Source organism: Typha angustifolia, chromosome 1, assembly GCF_048772165.1.
Source record: "Typha angustifolia cultivar Huaian chromosome 1, ASM4877216v1, whole genome shotgun sequence".
NCBI classification, from domain to species: Eukaryota; Viridiplantae; Streptophyta; class Magnoliopsida; order Poales; family Typhaceae; genus Typha; species Typha angustifolia.
Window position 1 is genome coordinate 7,223,501 of NC_133239.1, and position 13,183 is coordinate 7,236,683.

General features: G+C 47.8%; 3 protein-coding genes across 3 annotated transcripts; all 3 read right to left on the reverse strand.

Annotated features, from left to right (window-relative positions):
• Positions 1–1,134: 1,134 nt before the first annotated feature.
• Positions 1,135–5,639, reverse strand: LOC140765871 (uncharacterized). The gene has a single exon (XM_073105166.1). It carries the CDS (start codon positions 5,096–5,098, stop codon positions 2,438–2,440), a length of 2,661 nt encoding a protein of 886 aa, XP_072961267.1. The 5' UTR covers positions 5,099–5,639; the 3' UTR covers positions 1,135–2,437.
• Positions 5,640–5,694: 55 nt separating this feature from the next.
• Positions 5,695–9,158, reverse strand: LOC140765861 (uncharacterized). The gene has a single exon (XM_073105154.1). It carries the CDS (start codon positions 8,615–8,617, stop codon positions 5,957–5,959), a length of 2,661 nt encoding a protein of 886 aa, XP_072961255.1. The 5' UTR covers positions 8,618–9,158; the 3' UTR covers positions 5,695–5,956.
• Positions 9,159–9,213: 55 nt separating this feature from the next.
• Positions 9,214–12,726, reverse strand: LOC140765880 (uncharacterized). Its single transcript, XM_073105178.1, has one exon. The coding sequence runs from the start codon at positions 12,134–12,136 to the stop codon at positions 9,476–9,478; it is 2,661 nt and encodes an 886-aa protein (XP_072961279.1). The 5' UTR covers positions 12,137–12,726; the 3' UTR covers positions 9,214–9,475.
• Positions 12,727–13,183: the final 457 nt, after the last annotated feature.

Below are 13,183 nucleotides of genomic sequence, written 5' to 3' on the forward strand. Positions count from 1 at the left end.
ATATTATTCATAGGCCCATCACCCCGAGTCAGCACGACGCCTCAATGTTATCTACTCGATCCCTTAGCTCAACCTCCTTGCACCAATGATGGACCTTCACAAACTCCAAAAGAAAGAAACAAAAGAAGAAAAACTAATAGGCTTTTTTGATAAGTTTGGAGTGCCACAAATTTTATGTTAGGGTAATTCATCACACTAAAGAAGGAGAAGAAGGTGAGTGATAAAAATTGATAGATTTGTCACTAAACTTAGGTTTAGCTAAGAATTTTGTAATGCTTAAACAAGAGCAATTTTTGAATTCAAAGGCTAAACTGATAAGCCTCTTTCAAAGGCTAAACTGATACACTTAGTTAGGATATTTTCTTATGGTATTAGTTGTTTATTTTTATTAAAATAAAATTCCTATAGGTCACGTTCGAACGCAGGAGGGGTCGCGTTCGAACGCCCTTGCGAATGCCTGCATCAGGTTTATAAATACAGAGAACGCATATCGTGTATTCGAACGCAGTCGGGCGAGTTCAAACGCCCGCATTCAAACGCCTGTATTACGTTCGCACATACAGAGATAGAGCTTTTGATGCGTTCGAACGCGATCGACGGGAATCCTCTAGAATTAGGATTTCATATTATTTTAGGACTTGTTGGCTAGCCTCTATAAATATGTGGATGGCAGCCAACTTCAGAATGCTATTGGATTATTAATTTCTTGTCTCCTATCTTCTCTAAACTCTCCCTGCTCGCTCTTCACCATCCTTCCACCTCTACCGTTGGCAAGGTTTCTCCTAACTTCTAATCTCCCTCGACTGTCGAGCCACCCCTCTTCTTTGGGATCTCGACCACTTCGTTCCCTTCGTCTATATCACTTAATCACATCCACCATCCACCTTCACCTCCATATCCATCCATAACCCTAACATCCACTCCACTCTTCACCACCACCATCACCCATGTTATTCTATATTTTCGTCCCTGCTACAGTTCGAATCTGTAAAGGGCATAAATACGAAAATTGTACATAAGGAAGTTATGGATCTAATCCAATTAGTTTTGTAATTTTTTGACTACCAAAGAATATCTGACAAATATTTTTCCATAATTGCATGGACTGATTCCTATAATATATTCAAATCATGAAGGAATCGTTGCGTAGCCTATCTGTGGAACAAAAACCCATCAAATTGGTATTAGAGCTTATCATCTGGTACCAGAGCAATCGAACCTCAAATCTCCATTAATGGTTGAAATAAGAAATATGACATCAACAAAGAGACCTATGGAGAGCACACCGATAAGAGAAGACTCAATCCATGATGACTCTGATCGTGAGGCCGATTCCTTTGGAGAGACCACGGTAGGACCGAGTCAACCAACGTCCATGAGTGCGGATATGGATGAACTTAGGGGCATGTTCCAAACATTGTTGCATAGAGTTGACACAATGCAAAAGGATCACAATGAATTCAAGGAATATGTCATGAACCGATTGGGTTCGTCATCTCCTCGATGACGATCGGAATTTCAAGAAGGATCAACAGTGAGACCTCATCGAACCAATACCCCACAAGTCTAGGTGCGTCATATAAGTGTCAATGATCCCCTCTTACCTATGTCTTCACATCATGATACGATCCTTCCTCGGCTATAGGCTCTGATACCAGATTGATACGAACCCTCTTTTGGTGCTATGGCTCTGATTCAAGATTAATACGATCTTGCACGGAACTTTGAGATCAGATCCCGAAATATCTCGCCGTTGGATCGCTGTGAAATTTTGATATGTTATAGGCCCGGAAAAGAGCTTTCCAACGGATCTAGTTTCAGGCGAATCGGAGATGGGGATCTCGAAATATCGTTCGTTTAGTGGACGAACGTCAGGATACTCTGTTTTTGGATTCCGTGGATGAAGGCACGAAATCCTAGGTAATGGTGGATTGTGGAGGGCCGGTGTTGATGGGGTGGCACCGGTGTAAAAGTGATGGTGGAAGGGTTATGGATGATGGAAAGGTTGGGATAGCGATGGATAAATTGGAAGAAGGGGGAGAAGAGGGCCACTCCTAAGGGACTAGGGTGATTGGCCTGTCGAGGGAGATTAGAAGCGGCGTCGCCGGGGAGATTGAGGGAACGAGAGCGAAGAAGATGAAGGAGGCAAGGCAAACTCAATTCTCAATATTCAATCCTAATTTTGGTTGCCCTACACATACTTTTATAGGCTAACCAACAACTCAATCTTATCCTAAAACACAATCTTATCCTAAAACTCAATCTTATCCTAAAACACAATCTTATCCTAAAACTCAATCTTATCCTAAAACTCAATCTTATCCTAAAACTCAATCTTATCCTAAAACTCAATCTTATCCTAAGGTAAATCCAAACTTGAGACGATGTCGGTGAAGTCCGAATCGTATCAATCCACCACGCTTCCGCAACCTTGTCCTCAAGGTTTGAAATTTGGGAAGCGATCCATGATGTCTGCCTCTAGATCCCATGTAGACTCGTCAGTAGGTTTGCCCAGCCACTCAATCAGCACTTCAGTCTCTAATCTGGATCCTTGGCGTCTTCTCCTACGACTTAGGACTCGAATCGGCTCATTGGAGCCATCTTCCTCCATTGGTTCGGGTAAGGTCGAACCCACTACATGGTTAGGCCCGATCTGGGCCTTCAATGCCGAGACATGGAAGACGGGATGTATCCTGGTTCCTTCAGGTAGGTCCAATCGGTAAGCTACTGGACCGATTCGTTGTAGCACTCGGTACGGACCATAGTACTTGTATCCCAACTTTTGGTTCAAAATGGGTCTCAATGTGGATTGTCGATACGGTTGAGCTCGAACGAACACCAATTGATCCACCTCAAATTCTCGCTCACGTCGGCCTTTGTCATGCGTTTGCTTCATGCGGTTTTGTGCTGTGGCTAGGTGAGTCTTGAGCCGTCTCAATGTTTCATCTCGATCAGCAAGCTCCAAGTCAAGCTCAGTCCTATCCGTCGCCGCGAGTCTATCGTAGGCACGCAAGACAGGGGGAGTGCGCCCATAAACCGCCTCAAATGGGGTCATGCCAATGCTTGAGTGATGAGCGGTATTGTATGACCACTCAGCCCAGGGAAGAAATTTGACCCAATTCTTTGGTCGATCCGCCACAAAGCATCGCAAGTATTGCTCTAGTCCACGATTCACCACCTCGGTTTGGCCATCCGTCTCGGGGTGATAAGCTGAACTAAGATTGATTTGAGTCCCTTGCAATCTGAAGAACTCGGACCAAAACTCACTTATGAAGATGCGATCCCGGTCTGACACGATCGTCCTAGGCATCCCATGCAAGCGTGCCACTTCCCGAACAAAAATTTCAGCAACCCTTTTTGCTGAAAACGGGTGAGACAATGTTATGAAATGTGCATACTTGCTCAGTCTATCCACCACAACAAACACCACCGATTGTCCTCGAACTTCCGGCAGCCCCTCGATGAAGTCCATGGAGATATCCTCCCAAATACGCTCTGGTATCGGTAGTGGTTGCAGTAGCCCGCTAGGCTTGAGTGCCTCCGATTTGGCTCGTTGGCAGATTTGACATTCACGCACATACTTCTTCACGTCCGTCTTCATCCCAGTCCAAGTACAGTTTTGGGCCAGCCGCTTGTAAGTACGTAATACCCCTTCATGACCTGCTATAGGAGTATCATGGAAGTGTGCCATCAATAGCCTCCGTAGCTCTTCGTTTCGGGGTACCTTGATTCGCCCGTGCTCTAGTACTAACCCATTGCGCTCCTCGTGCTCGGGGTTGCTTGAGGGGTTCGCTCTCAACTCCTTCATGAGTCGGACCAGATCACTATCCTCTGCACTGGCTCTTCGTAGATCTGAAAAGAAAGGAAAAGTGGGTGCCGAGAAAGAAGCGAGCTCCCTTTCTTTTGAAAGTTCAAGCAGCGGTTTACTTCCATCCAACAACACTCTCTGATCATCTCTCCAAAAGGTCAATGTGAGGCTTATAAAATCAAAGGTCACGGGCCCCAAGCTCCGAAGCCATTGGGTCCCCAAAACAATATCGGCACCTTGCAAGGCCAATGGATAAAGATCCAATGTGAAAGTTTGGCCTTGCACCTTCAATTCTGCACCTCTACAAATAGAATCTGCTCGCAAAGTTGTGCCATCTCCAATCGTCACATCGAACCCTTCCGTGGGTTCCGACTCGAGCCCAATCTTCCTAAGGAGCCTCTTGTCAATGAAGTTGTGGGTGGACCCGGTGTCAATCAAGATTCTCACTGTGGTCTTCTTGACTACACCGTTCACCCGCAATGTCTTTGGCGCAGCTGTCCCCGAATAGGCGTGGAGGGAGATTTTGGCCATCGTGTCCTCCGCGTGATGTTGCTCCTCAACTTCTTCTCCTCGATGTCCAGCCACATCTGCACTTTCAGCTGCCATGGGTGGAAGATCGTGGCCTTCTCCTTTGAGTGGTAGCTTGGCAGGGAGCTGCAACGTCATCGCTGGTGATGAAGCTGTCGTGGTCGACTGTCGATTGACCGAGGAGAATGGTAGAAGATCGCTGGAGGCCATATGCGATTTCTTCTTAGTTGCCGACTCACTATGGTTGCAAAGGGAGCTAGTGAAAGGCGGCCCAAGTGTCGAAATTCGCGATTTCGGATCATCTCCTTCACCACTGATGAGGATTCCTGATGAGGGATATCCAGCGACCAGGTGTGGGGTAGCCAGCACTTCGCGGTTTGTCGACGAGGTCTCCGGTGCATGGGAAGATGTGGAGGTTCCGAGGGCTGCTACAATGGTTGAGGATCTCATTGTAGCCGGTGGCAGTTCGTTGCGGCTGACAATAGGTCGAGGTGTAGAATCTCGCTCTTGCTGGATAGCCGAACTTTCCCCTATTTTTGTGATGAACGGGGAGGCCGTGGAGGATGTTGGGTATGTTGTGGAGGGTTCCCAATGCTGTCTTGTGATTGCCTTGCTTGTTGAAAAAGGTTTCGTCCATGCCCGTATTTCCTGCATCATCTCCATCATTATTTGCTTGTTGATGGCAATCTGTTTGGAAATAGACCCCAACATGGATAGAACGCTAGGTTCTTCCGTATTCCTATTAGATCGAGTGATCGTCATTGGAAGCGCTTGTCCGAGGAACGGTGGCTCTGATACCAGCTTGATACGATCCTTCCTCGGCTATAGGCTCTGATACCAGATTGATACGAACCCTCTTTTGGTGCTATGGCTCTGATTCAAGATTAATACGATCTTGCACGGAACTTTGAGATCAGATCCCGAAATATCCCGCCGTTGGATCGCTGTGAAATTTTGATATGTTGTAGGCCCGGAAAAGAGCTTTCCAACGGATCTAGTTTCAGGCGAATCGGAGATGGGGATCTCGAAATATCGTTCGTTTAGTGGACGAACGTCAGGATACTCTGTTTTTGGATTCCGTGGATGAAGGCACGAAATCCTAGGTAATGGTGGATTGTGGAGGGCCGGTGTTGATGGGGTGGCACCGGTGTAAAAGTGATGGTGGAAGGGTTATGGATGATGGAAAGGTTGGGATAGCGATGGATAAATTGGAAGAAGGGGGAGAAGAGGGCCACTCCTAAGGGACTAGGGTGATTGGCCTGTCGAGGGAGATTAGAAGCGGCGTCGCCGGGGAGATTGAGGGAACGAGAGCGAAGAAGATGAAGGAGGCAAGGCAAACTCAATTCTCAATATTCAATCCTAATTTTGGTTGCCCTACACATACTTTTATAGGCTAACCAACAACTCAATCTTATCCTAAAACACAATCTTATCCTAAAACTCAATCTTATCCTAAAACACAATCTTATCCTAAAACTCAATCTTATCCTAAAACTCAATCTTATCCTAAAACTCAATCTTATCCTAAAACTCAATCTTATCCTAAGGTAAATCCAAACTTGAGACGATGTCGGTGAAGTCCGAATCGTATCAATCCACCACGCTTCCGCAACCTTGTCCTCAAGGTTTGAAATTTGGGAAGCGATCCATGATGTCTGCCTCTAGATCCCATGTAGACTCGTCAGTAGGTTTGCCCAGCCACTCAATCAGCACTTCAGTCTCTAATCTGGATCCTTGGCGTCTTCTCCTACGACTTAGGACTCGAATCGGCTCATTGGAGCCATCTTCCTCCATTGGTTCGGGTAAGGTCGAACCCACTACATGGTTAGGCCCGATCTGGGCCTTCAATGCCGAGACATGGAAGACGGGATGTATCCTGGTTCCTTCAGGTAGGTCCAATCGGTAAGCTACTGGACCGATTCGTTGTAGCACTCGGTACGGACCATAGTACTTGTATCCCAACTTTTGGTTCAAAATGGGTCTCAATGTGGATTGTCGATACGGTTGAGCTCGAACGAACACCAATTGATCCACCTCAAATTCTCGCTCACGTCGGCCTTTGTCATGCGTTTGCTTCATGCGGTTTTGTGCTGTGGCTAGGTGAGTCTTGAGCCGTCTCAATGTTTCATCTCGATCAGCAAGCTCCAAGTCAAGCTCAGTCCTATCCGTCGCCGCGAGTCTATCGTAGGCACGCAAGACAGGGGGAGTGCGCCCATAAACCGCCTCAAATGGGGTCATGCCAATGCTTGAGTGATGAGCGGTATTGTATGACCACTCAGCCCAGGGAAGAAATTTGACCCAATTCTTTGGTCGATCCGCCACAAAGCATCGCAAGTATTGCTCTAGTCCACGATTCACCACCTCGGTTTGGCCATCCGTCTCGGGGTGATAAGCTGAACTAAGATTGATTTGAGTCCCTTGCAATCTGAAGAACTCGGACCAAAACTCACTTATGAAGATGCGATCCCGGTCTGACACGATCGTCCTAGGCATCCCATGCAAGCGTGCCACTTCCCGAACAAAAATTTCAGCAACCCTTTTTGCTGAAAACGGGTGAGACAATGTTATGAAATGTGCATACTTGCTCAGTCTATCCACCACAACAAACACCACCGATTGTCCTCGAACTTCCGGCAGCCCCTCGATGAAGTCCATGGAGATATCCTCCCAAATACGCTCTGGTATCGGTAGTGGTTGCAGTAGCCCGCTAGGCTTGAGTGCCTCCGATTTGGCTCGTTGGCAGATTTGACATTCACGCACATACTTCTTCACGTCCGTCTTCATCCCAGTCCAAGTACAGTTTTGGGCCAGCCGCTTGTAAGTACGTAATACCCCTTCATGACCTGCTATAGGAGTATCATGGAAGTGTGCCATCAATAGCCTCCGTAGCTCTTCGTTTCGGGGTACCTTGATTCGCCCGTGCTCTAGTACTAACCCATTGCGCTCCTCGTGCTCGGGGTTGCTTGAGGGGTTCGCTCTCAACTCCTTCATGAGTCGGACCAGATCACTATCCTCTGCACTGGCTCTTCGTAGATCTGAAAAGAAAGGAAAAGTGGGTGCCGAGAAAGAAGCGAGCTCCCTTTCTTTTGAAAGTTCAAGCAGCGGTTTACTTCCATCCAACAACACTCTCTGATCATCTCTCCAAAAGGTCAATGTGAGGCTTATAAAATCAAAGGTCACGGGCCCCAAGCTCCGAAGCCATTGGGTCCCCAAAACAATATCGGCACCTTGCAAGGCCAATGGATAAAGATCCAATGTGAAAGTTTGGCCTTGCACCTTCAATTCTGCACCTCTACAAATAGAATCTGCTCGCAAAGTTGTGCCATCTCCAATCGTCACATCGAACCCTTCCGTGGGTTCCGACTCGAGCCCAATCTTCCTAAGGAGCCTCTTGTCAATGAAGTTGTGGGTGGACCCGGTGTCAATCAAGATTCTCACTGTGGTCTTCTTGACTACACCGTTCACCCGCAATGTCTTTGGCGCAGCTGTCCCCGAATAGGCGTGGAGGGAGATTTTGGCCATCGTGTCCTCCGCGTGATGTTGCTCCTCAACTTCTTCTCCTCGATGTCCAGCCACATCTGCACTTTCAGCTGCCATGGGTGGAAGATCGTGGCCTTCTCCTTTGAGTGGTAGCTTGGCAGGGAGCTGCAACGTCATCGCTGGTGATGAAGCTGTCGTGGTCGACTGTCGATTGACCGAGGAGAATGGTAGAAGATCGCTGGAGGCCATATGCGATTTCTTCTTAGTTGCCGACTCACTATGGTTGCAAAGGGAGCTAGTGAAAGGCGGCCCAAGTGTCGAAATTCGCGATTTCGGATCATCTCCTTCACCACTGATGAGGATTCCTGATGAGGGATATCCAGCGACCAGGTGTGGGGTAGCCAGCACTTCGCGGTTTGTCGACGAGGTCTCCGGTGCATGGGAAGATGTGGAGGTTCCGAGGGCTGCTACAATGGTTGAGGATCTCATTGTAGCCGGTGGCAGTTCGTTGCGGCTGACAATAGGTCGAGGTGTAGAATCTCGCTCTTGCTGGATAGCCGAACTTTCCCCTATTTTTGTGATGAACGGGGAGGCCGTGGAGGATGTTGGGTATGTTGTGGAGGGTTCCCAATGCTGTCTTGTGATTGCCTTGCTTGTTGAAAAAGGTTTCGTCCATGCCCGTATTTCCTGCATCATCTCCATCATTATTTGCTTGTTGATGGCAATCTGTTTGGAAATAGACCCCAACATGGATAGAACGCTAGGTTCTTCCGTATTCCTATTAGATCGAGTGATCGTCATTGGAAGCGCTTGTCCGAGGAACGGTGGCTCTGATACCAGCTTGATACGATCCTTCCTCGGCTATAGGCTCTGATACCAGATTGATACGAACCCTCTTTTGGTGCTATGGCTCTGATTCAAGATTAATACGATCTTGCACGGAACTTTGAGATCAGATCCCGAAATATCCCGCCGTTGGATCGCTGTGAAATTTTGATATGTTGTAGGCCCGGAAAAGAGCTTTCCAACGGATCTAGTTTCAGGCGAATCGGAGATGGGGATCTCGAAATATCGTTCGTTTAGTGGACGAACGTCAGGATACTCTGTTTTTGGATTCCGTGGATGAAGGCACGAAATCCTAGGTAATGGTGGATTGTGGAGGGCCGGTGTTGATGGGGTGGCACCGGTGTAAAAGTGATGGTGGAAGGGTTATGGATGATGGAAAGGTTGGGATAGCGATGGATAAATTGGAAGAAGGGGGAGAAGAGGGCCACTCCTAAGGGACTAGGGTGATTGGCCTGTCGAGGGAGATTAGAAGCGGCGTCGCCGGGGAGATTGAGGGAACGAGAGCGAAGAAGATGAAGGAGGCAAGGCAAACTCAATTCTCAATATTCAATCCTAATTTTGGTTGCCCTACACATACTTTTATAGGCTAACCAACAACTCAATCTTATCCTAAAACACAATCTTATCCTAAAACTCAATCTTATCCTAAAACACAATCTTATCCTAAAACTCAATCTTATCCTAAAACTCAATCTTATCCTAAAACTCAATCTTATCCTAAAACTCAATCTTATCCTAAGGTAAATCCAAACTTGAGACGATGTCGGTGAAGTCCGAATCGTATCAATCCACCACGCTTCCGCAACCTTGTCCTCAAGGTTTGAAATTTGGGAAGCGATCCATGATGTCTGCCTCTAGATCCCATGTAGACTCGTCAGTAGGTTTGCCCAGCCACTCAATCAGCACTTCAGTCTCTAATCTGGATCCTTGGCGTCTTCTCCTACGACTTAGGACTCGAATCGGCTCATTGGAGCCATCTTCCTCCATTGGTTCGGGTAAGGTCGAACCCACTACATGGTTAGGCCCGATCTGGGCCTTCAATGCCGAGACATGGAAGACGGGATGTATCCTGGTTCCTTCAGGTAGGTCCAATCGGTAAGCTACTGGACCGATTCGTTGTAGCACTCGGTACGGACCATAGTACTTGTATCCCAACTTTTGGTTCAAAATGGGTCTCAATGTGGATTGTCGATACGGTTGAGCTCGAACGAACACCAATTGATCCACCTCAAATTCTCGCTCACGTCGGCCTTTGTCATGCGTTTGCTTCATGCGGTTTTGTGCTGTGGCTAGGTGAGTCTTGAGCCGTCTCAATGTTTCATCTCGATCAGCAAGCTCCAAGTCAAGCTCAGTCCTATCCGTCGCCGCGAGTCTATCGTAGGCACGCAAGACAGGGGGAGTGCGCCCATAAACCGCCTCAAATGGGGTCATGCCAATGCTTGAGTGATGAGCGGTATTGTATGACCACTCAGCCCAGGGAAGAAATTTGACCCAATTCTTTGGTCGATCCGCCACAAAGCATCGCAAGTATTGCTCTAGTCCACGATTCACCACCTCGGTTTGGCCATCCGTCTCGGGGTGATAAGCTGAACTAAGATTGATTTGAGTCCCTTGCAATCTGAAGAACTCGGACCAAAACTCACTTATGAAGATGCGATCCCGGTCTGACACGATCGTCCTAGGCATCCCATGCAAGCGTGCCACTTCCCGAACAAAAATTTCAGCAACCCTTTTTGCTGAAAACGGGTGAGACAATGTTATGAAATGTGCATACTTGCTCAGTCTATCCACCACAACAAACACCACCGATTGTCCTCGAACTTCCGGCAGCCCCTCGATGAAGTCCATGGAGATATCCTCCCAAATACGCTCTGGTATCGGTAGTGGTTGCAGTAGCCCGCTAGGCTTGAGTGCCTCCGATTTGGCTCGTTGGCAGATTTGACATTCACGCACATACTTCTTCACGTCCGTCTTCATCCCAGTCCAAGTACAGTTTTGGGCCAGCCGCTTGTAAGTACGTAATACCCCTTCATGACCTGCTATAGGAGTATCATGGAAGTGTGCCATCAATAGCCTCCGTAGCTCTTCGTTTCGGGGTACCTTGATTCGCCCGTGCTCTAGTACTAACCCATTGCGCTCCTCGTGCTCGGGGTTGCTTGAGGGGTTCGCTCTCAACTCCTTCATGAGTCGGACCAGATCACTATCCTCTGCACTGGCTCTTCGTAGATCTGAAAAGAAAGGAAAAGTGGGTGCCGAGAAAGAAGCGAGCTCCCTTTCTTTTGAAAGTTCAAGCAGCGGTTTACTTCCATCCAACAACACTCTCTGATCATCTCTCCAAAAGGTCAATGTGAGGCTTATAAAATCAAAGGTCACGGGCCCCAAGCTCCGAAGCCATTGGGTCCCCAAAACAATATCGGCACCTTGCAAGGCCAATGGATAAAGATCCAATGTGAAAGTTTGGCCTTGCACCTTCAATTCTGCACCTCTACAAATAGAATCTGCTCGCAAAGTTGTGCCATCTCCAATCGTCACATCGAACCCTTCCGTGGGTTCCGACTCGAGCCCAATCTTCCTAAGGAGCCTCTTGTCAATGAAGTTGTGGGTGGACCCGGTGTCAATCAAGATTCTCACTGTGGTCTTCTTGACTACACCGTTCACCCGCAATGTCTTTGGCGCAGCTGTCCCCGAATAGGCGTGGAGGGAGATTTTGGCCATCGTGTCCTCCGCGTGATGTTGCTCCTCAACTTCTTCTCCTCGATGTCCAGCCACATCTGCACTTTCAGCTGCCATGGGTGGAAGATCGTGGCCTTCTCCTTTGAGTGGTAGCTTGGCAGGGAGCTGCAACGTCATCGCTGGTGATGAAGCTGTCGTGGTCGACTGTCGATTGACCGAGGAGAATGGTAGAAGATCGCTGGAGGCCATATGCGATTTCTTCTTAGTTGCCGACTCACTATGGTTGCAAAGGGAGCTAGTGAAAGGCGGCCCAAGTGTCGAAATTCGCGATTTCGGATCATCTCCTTCACCACTGATGAGGATTCCTGATGAGGGATATCCAGCGACCAGGTGTGGGGTAGCCAGCACTTCGCGGTTTGTCGACGAGGTCTCCGGTGCATGGGAAGATGTGGAGGTTCCGAGGGCTGCTACAATGGTTGAGGATCTCATTGTAGCCGGTGGCAGTTCGTTGCGGCTGACAATAGGTCGAGGTGTAGAATCTCGCTCTTGCTGGATAGCCGAACTTTCCCCTATTTTTGTGATGAACGGGGAGGCCGTGGAGGATGTTGGGTATGTTGTGGAGGGTTCCCAATGCTGTCTTGTGATTGCCTTGCTTGTTGAAAAAGGTTTCGTCCATGCCCGTATTTCCTGCATCATCTCCATCATTATTTGCTTGTTGATGGCAATCTGTTTGGAAATAGACCCCAACATGGATAGAACGCTAGGTTCTTCCGTATTCCTATTAGATCGAGTGATCGTCATTGGAAGCGCTTGTCCGAGGAACGGTGGCTCTGATACCAGCTTGATACGATCCTTCCTCGGCTATAGGCTCTGATACCAGATTGATACGAACCCTCTTTTGGTGCTATGGCTCTGATTCAAGATTAATACGATCTTGCACGGAACTTTGAGATCAGATCCCGAAATATCCCGCCGTTGGATCGCTGTGAAATTTTGATATGTTGTAGGCCCGGAAAAGAGCTTTCCAACGGATCTAGTTTCAGGCGAATCGGAGATGGGGATCTCGAAATATCGTTCGTTTAGTGGACGAACGTCAGGATACTCTGTTTTTGGATTCCGTGGATGAAGGCACGAAATCCTAGGTAATGGTGGATTGTGGAGGGCCGGTGTTGATGGGGTGGCACCGGTGTAAAAGTGATGGTGGAAGGGTTATGGATGATGGAAAGGTTGGGATAGCGATGGATAAATTGGAAGAAGGGGGAGAAGAGGGCCACTCCTAAGGGACTAGGGTGATTGGCCTGTCGAGGGAGATTAGAAGCGGCGTCGCCGGGGAGATTGAGGGAACGAGAGCGAAGAAGATGAAGGAGGCAAGGCAAACTCAATTCTCAATATTCAATCCTAATTTTGGTTGCCCTACACATACTTTTATAGGCTAACCAACAACTCAATCTTATCCTAAAACACAATCTTATCCTAAAACTCAATCTTATCCTAAAACACAATCTTATCCTAAAACTCAATCTTATCCTAAAACTCAATCTTATCCTAAAACTCAATCTTATCCTAAGGTAAATCCAAACTTGAGACGATGTCGGTGAAGTCCGAATCGTATCACATCATCCCCCACCTCCGTTACAAAACCTAAGACCAGTAATGGTGGAACCCGATAGGCCTGCGACATCGATGTGCTTCATCGATGAGGAAGATTAGTACTTTAAGGATGAAGTTGATCCCTATGGAGATGGTGATGGACATGCTCAAGGATTTAGAGAAGGTGATCAACATGCACAAAGATTTAGACCTGAACCAAAGATCTTTCGCGAACCCAACAACGCTATTCGGGGGAGA

Bases quoted from the DNA above. Each gene is read 5' to 3' on its own strand.
- LOC140765871 (XM_073105166.1), bottom strand. From the start codon at position 5,098: ATGACGATCACTCGATCTAATAGGAATACGGAAGAACCTAGCGTTCTA.
- LOC140765861 (XM_073105154.1), bottom strand. From the start codon at position 8,617: ATGACGATCACTCGATCTAATAGGAATACGGAAGAACCTAGCGTTCTA.
- LOC140765880 (XM_073105178.1), bottom strand. From the start codon at position 12,136: ATGACGATCACTCGATCTAATAGGAATACGGAAGAACCTAGCGTTCTA.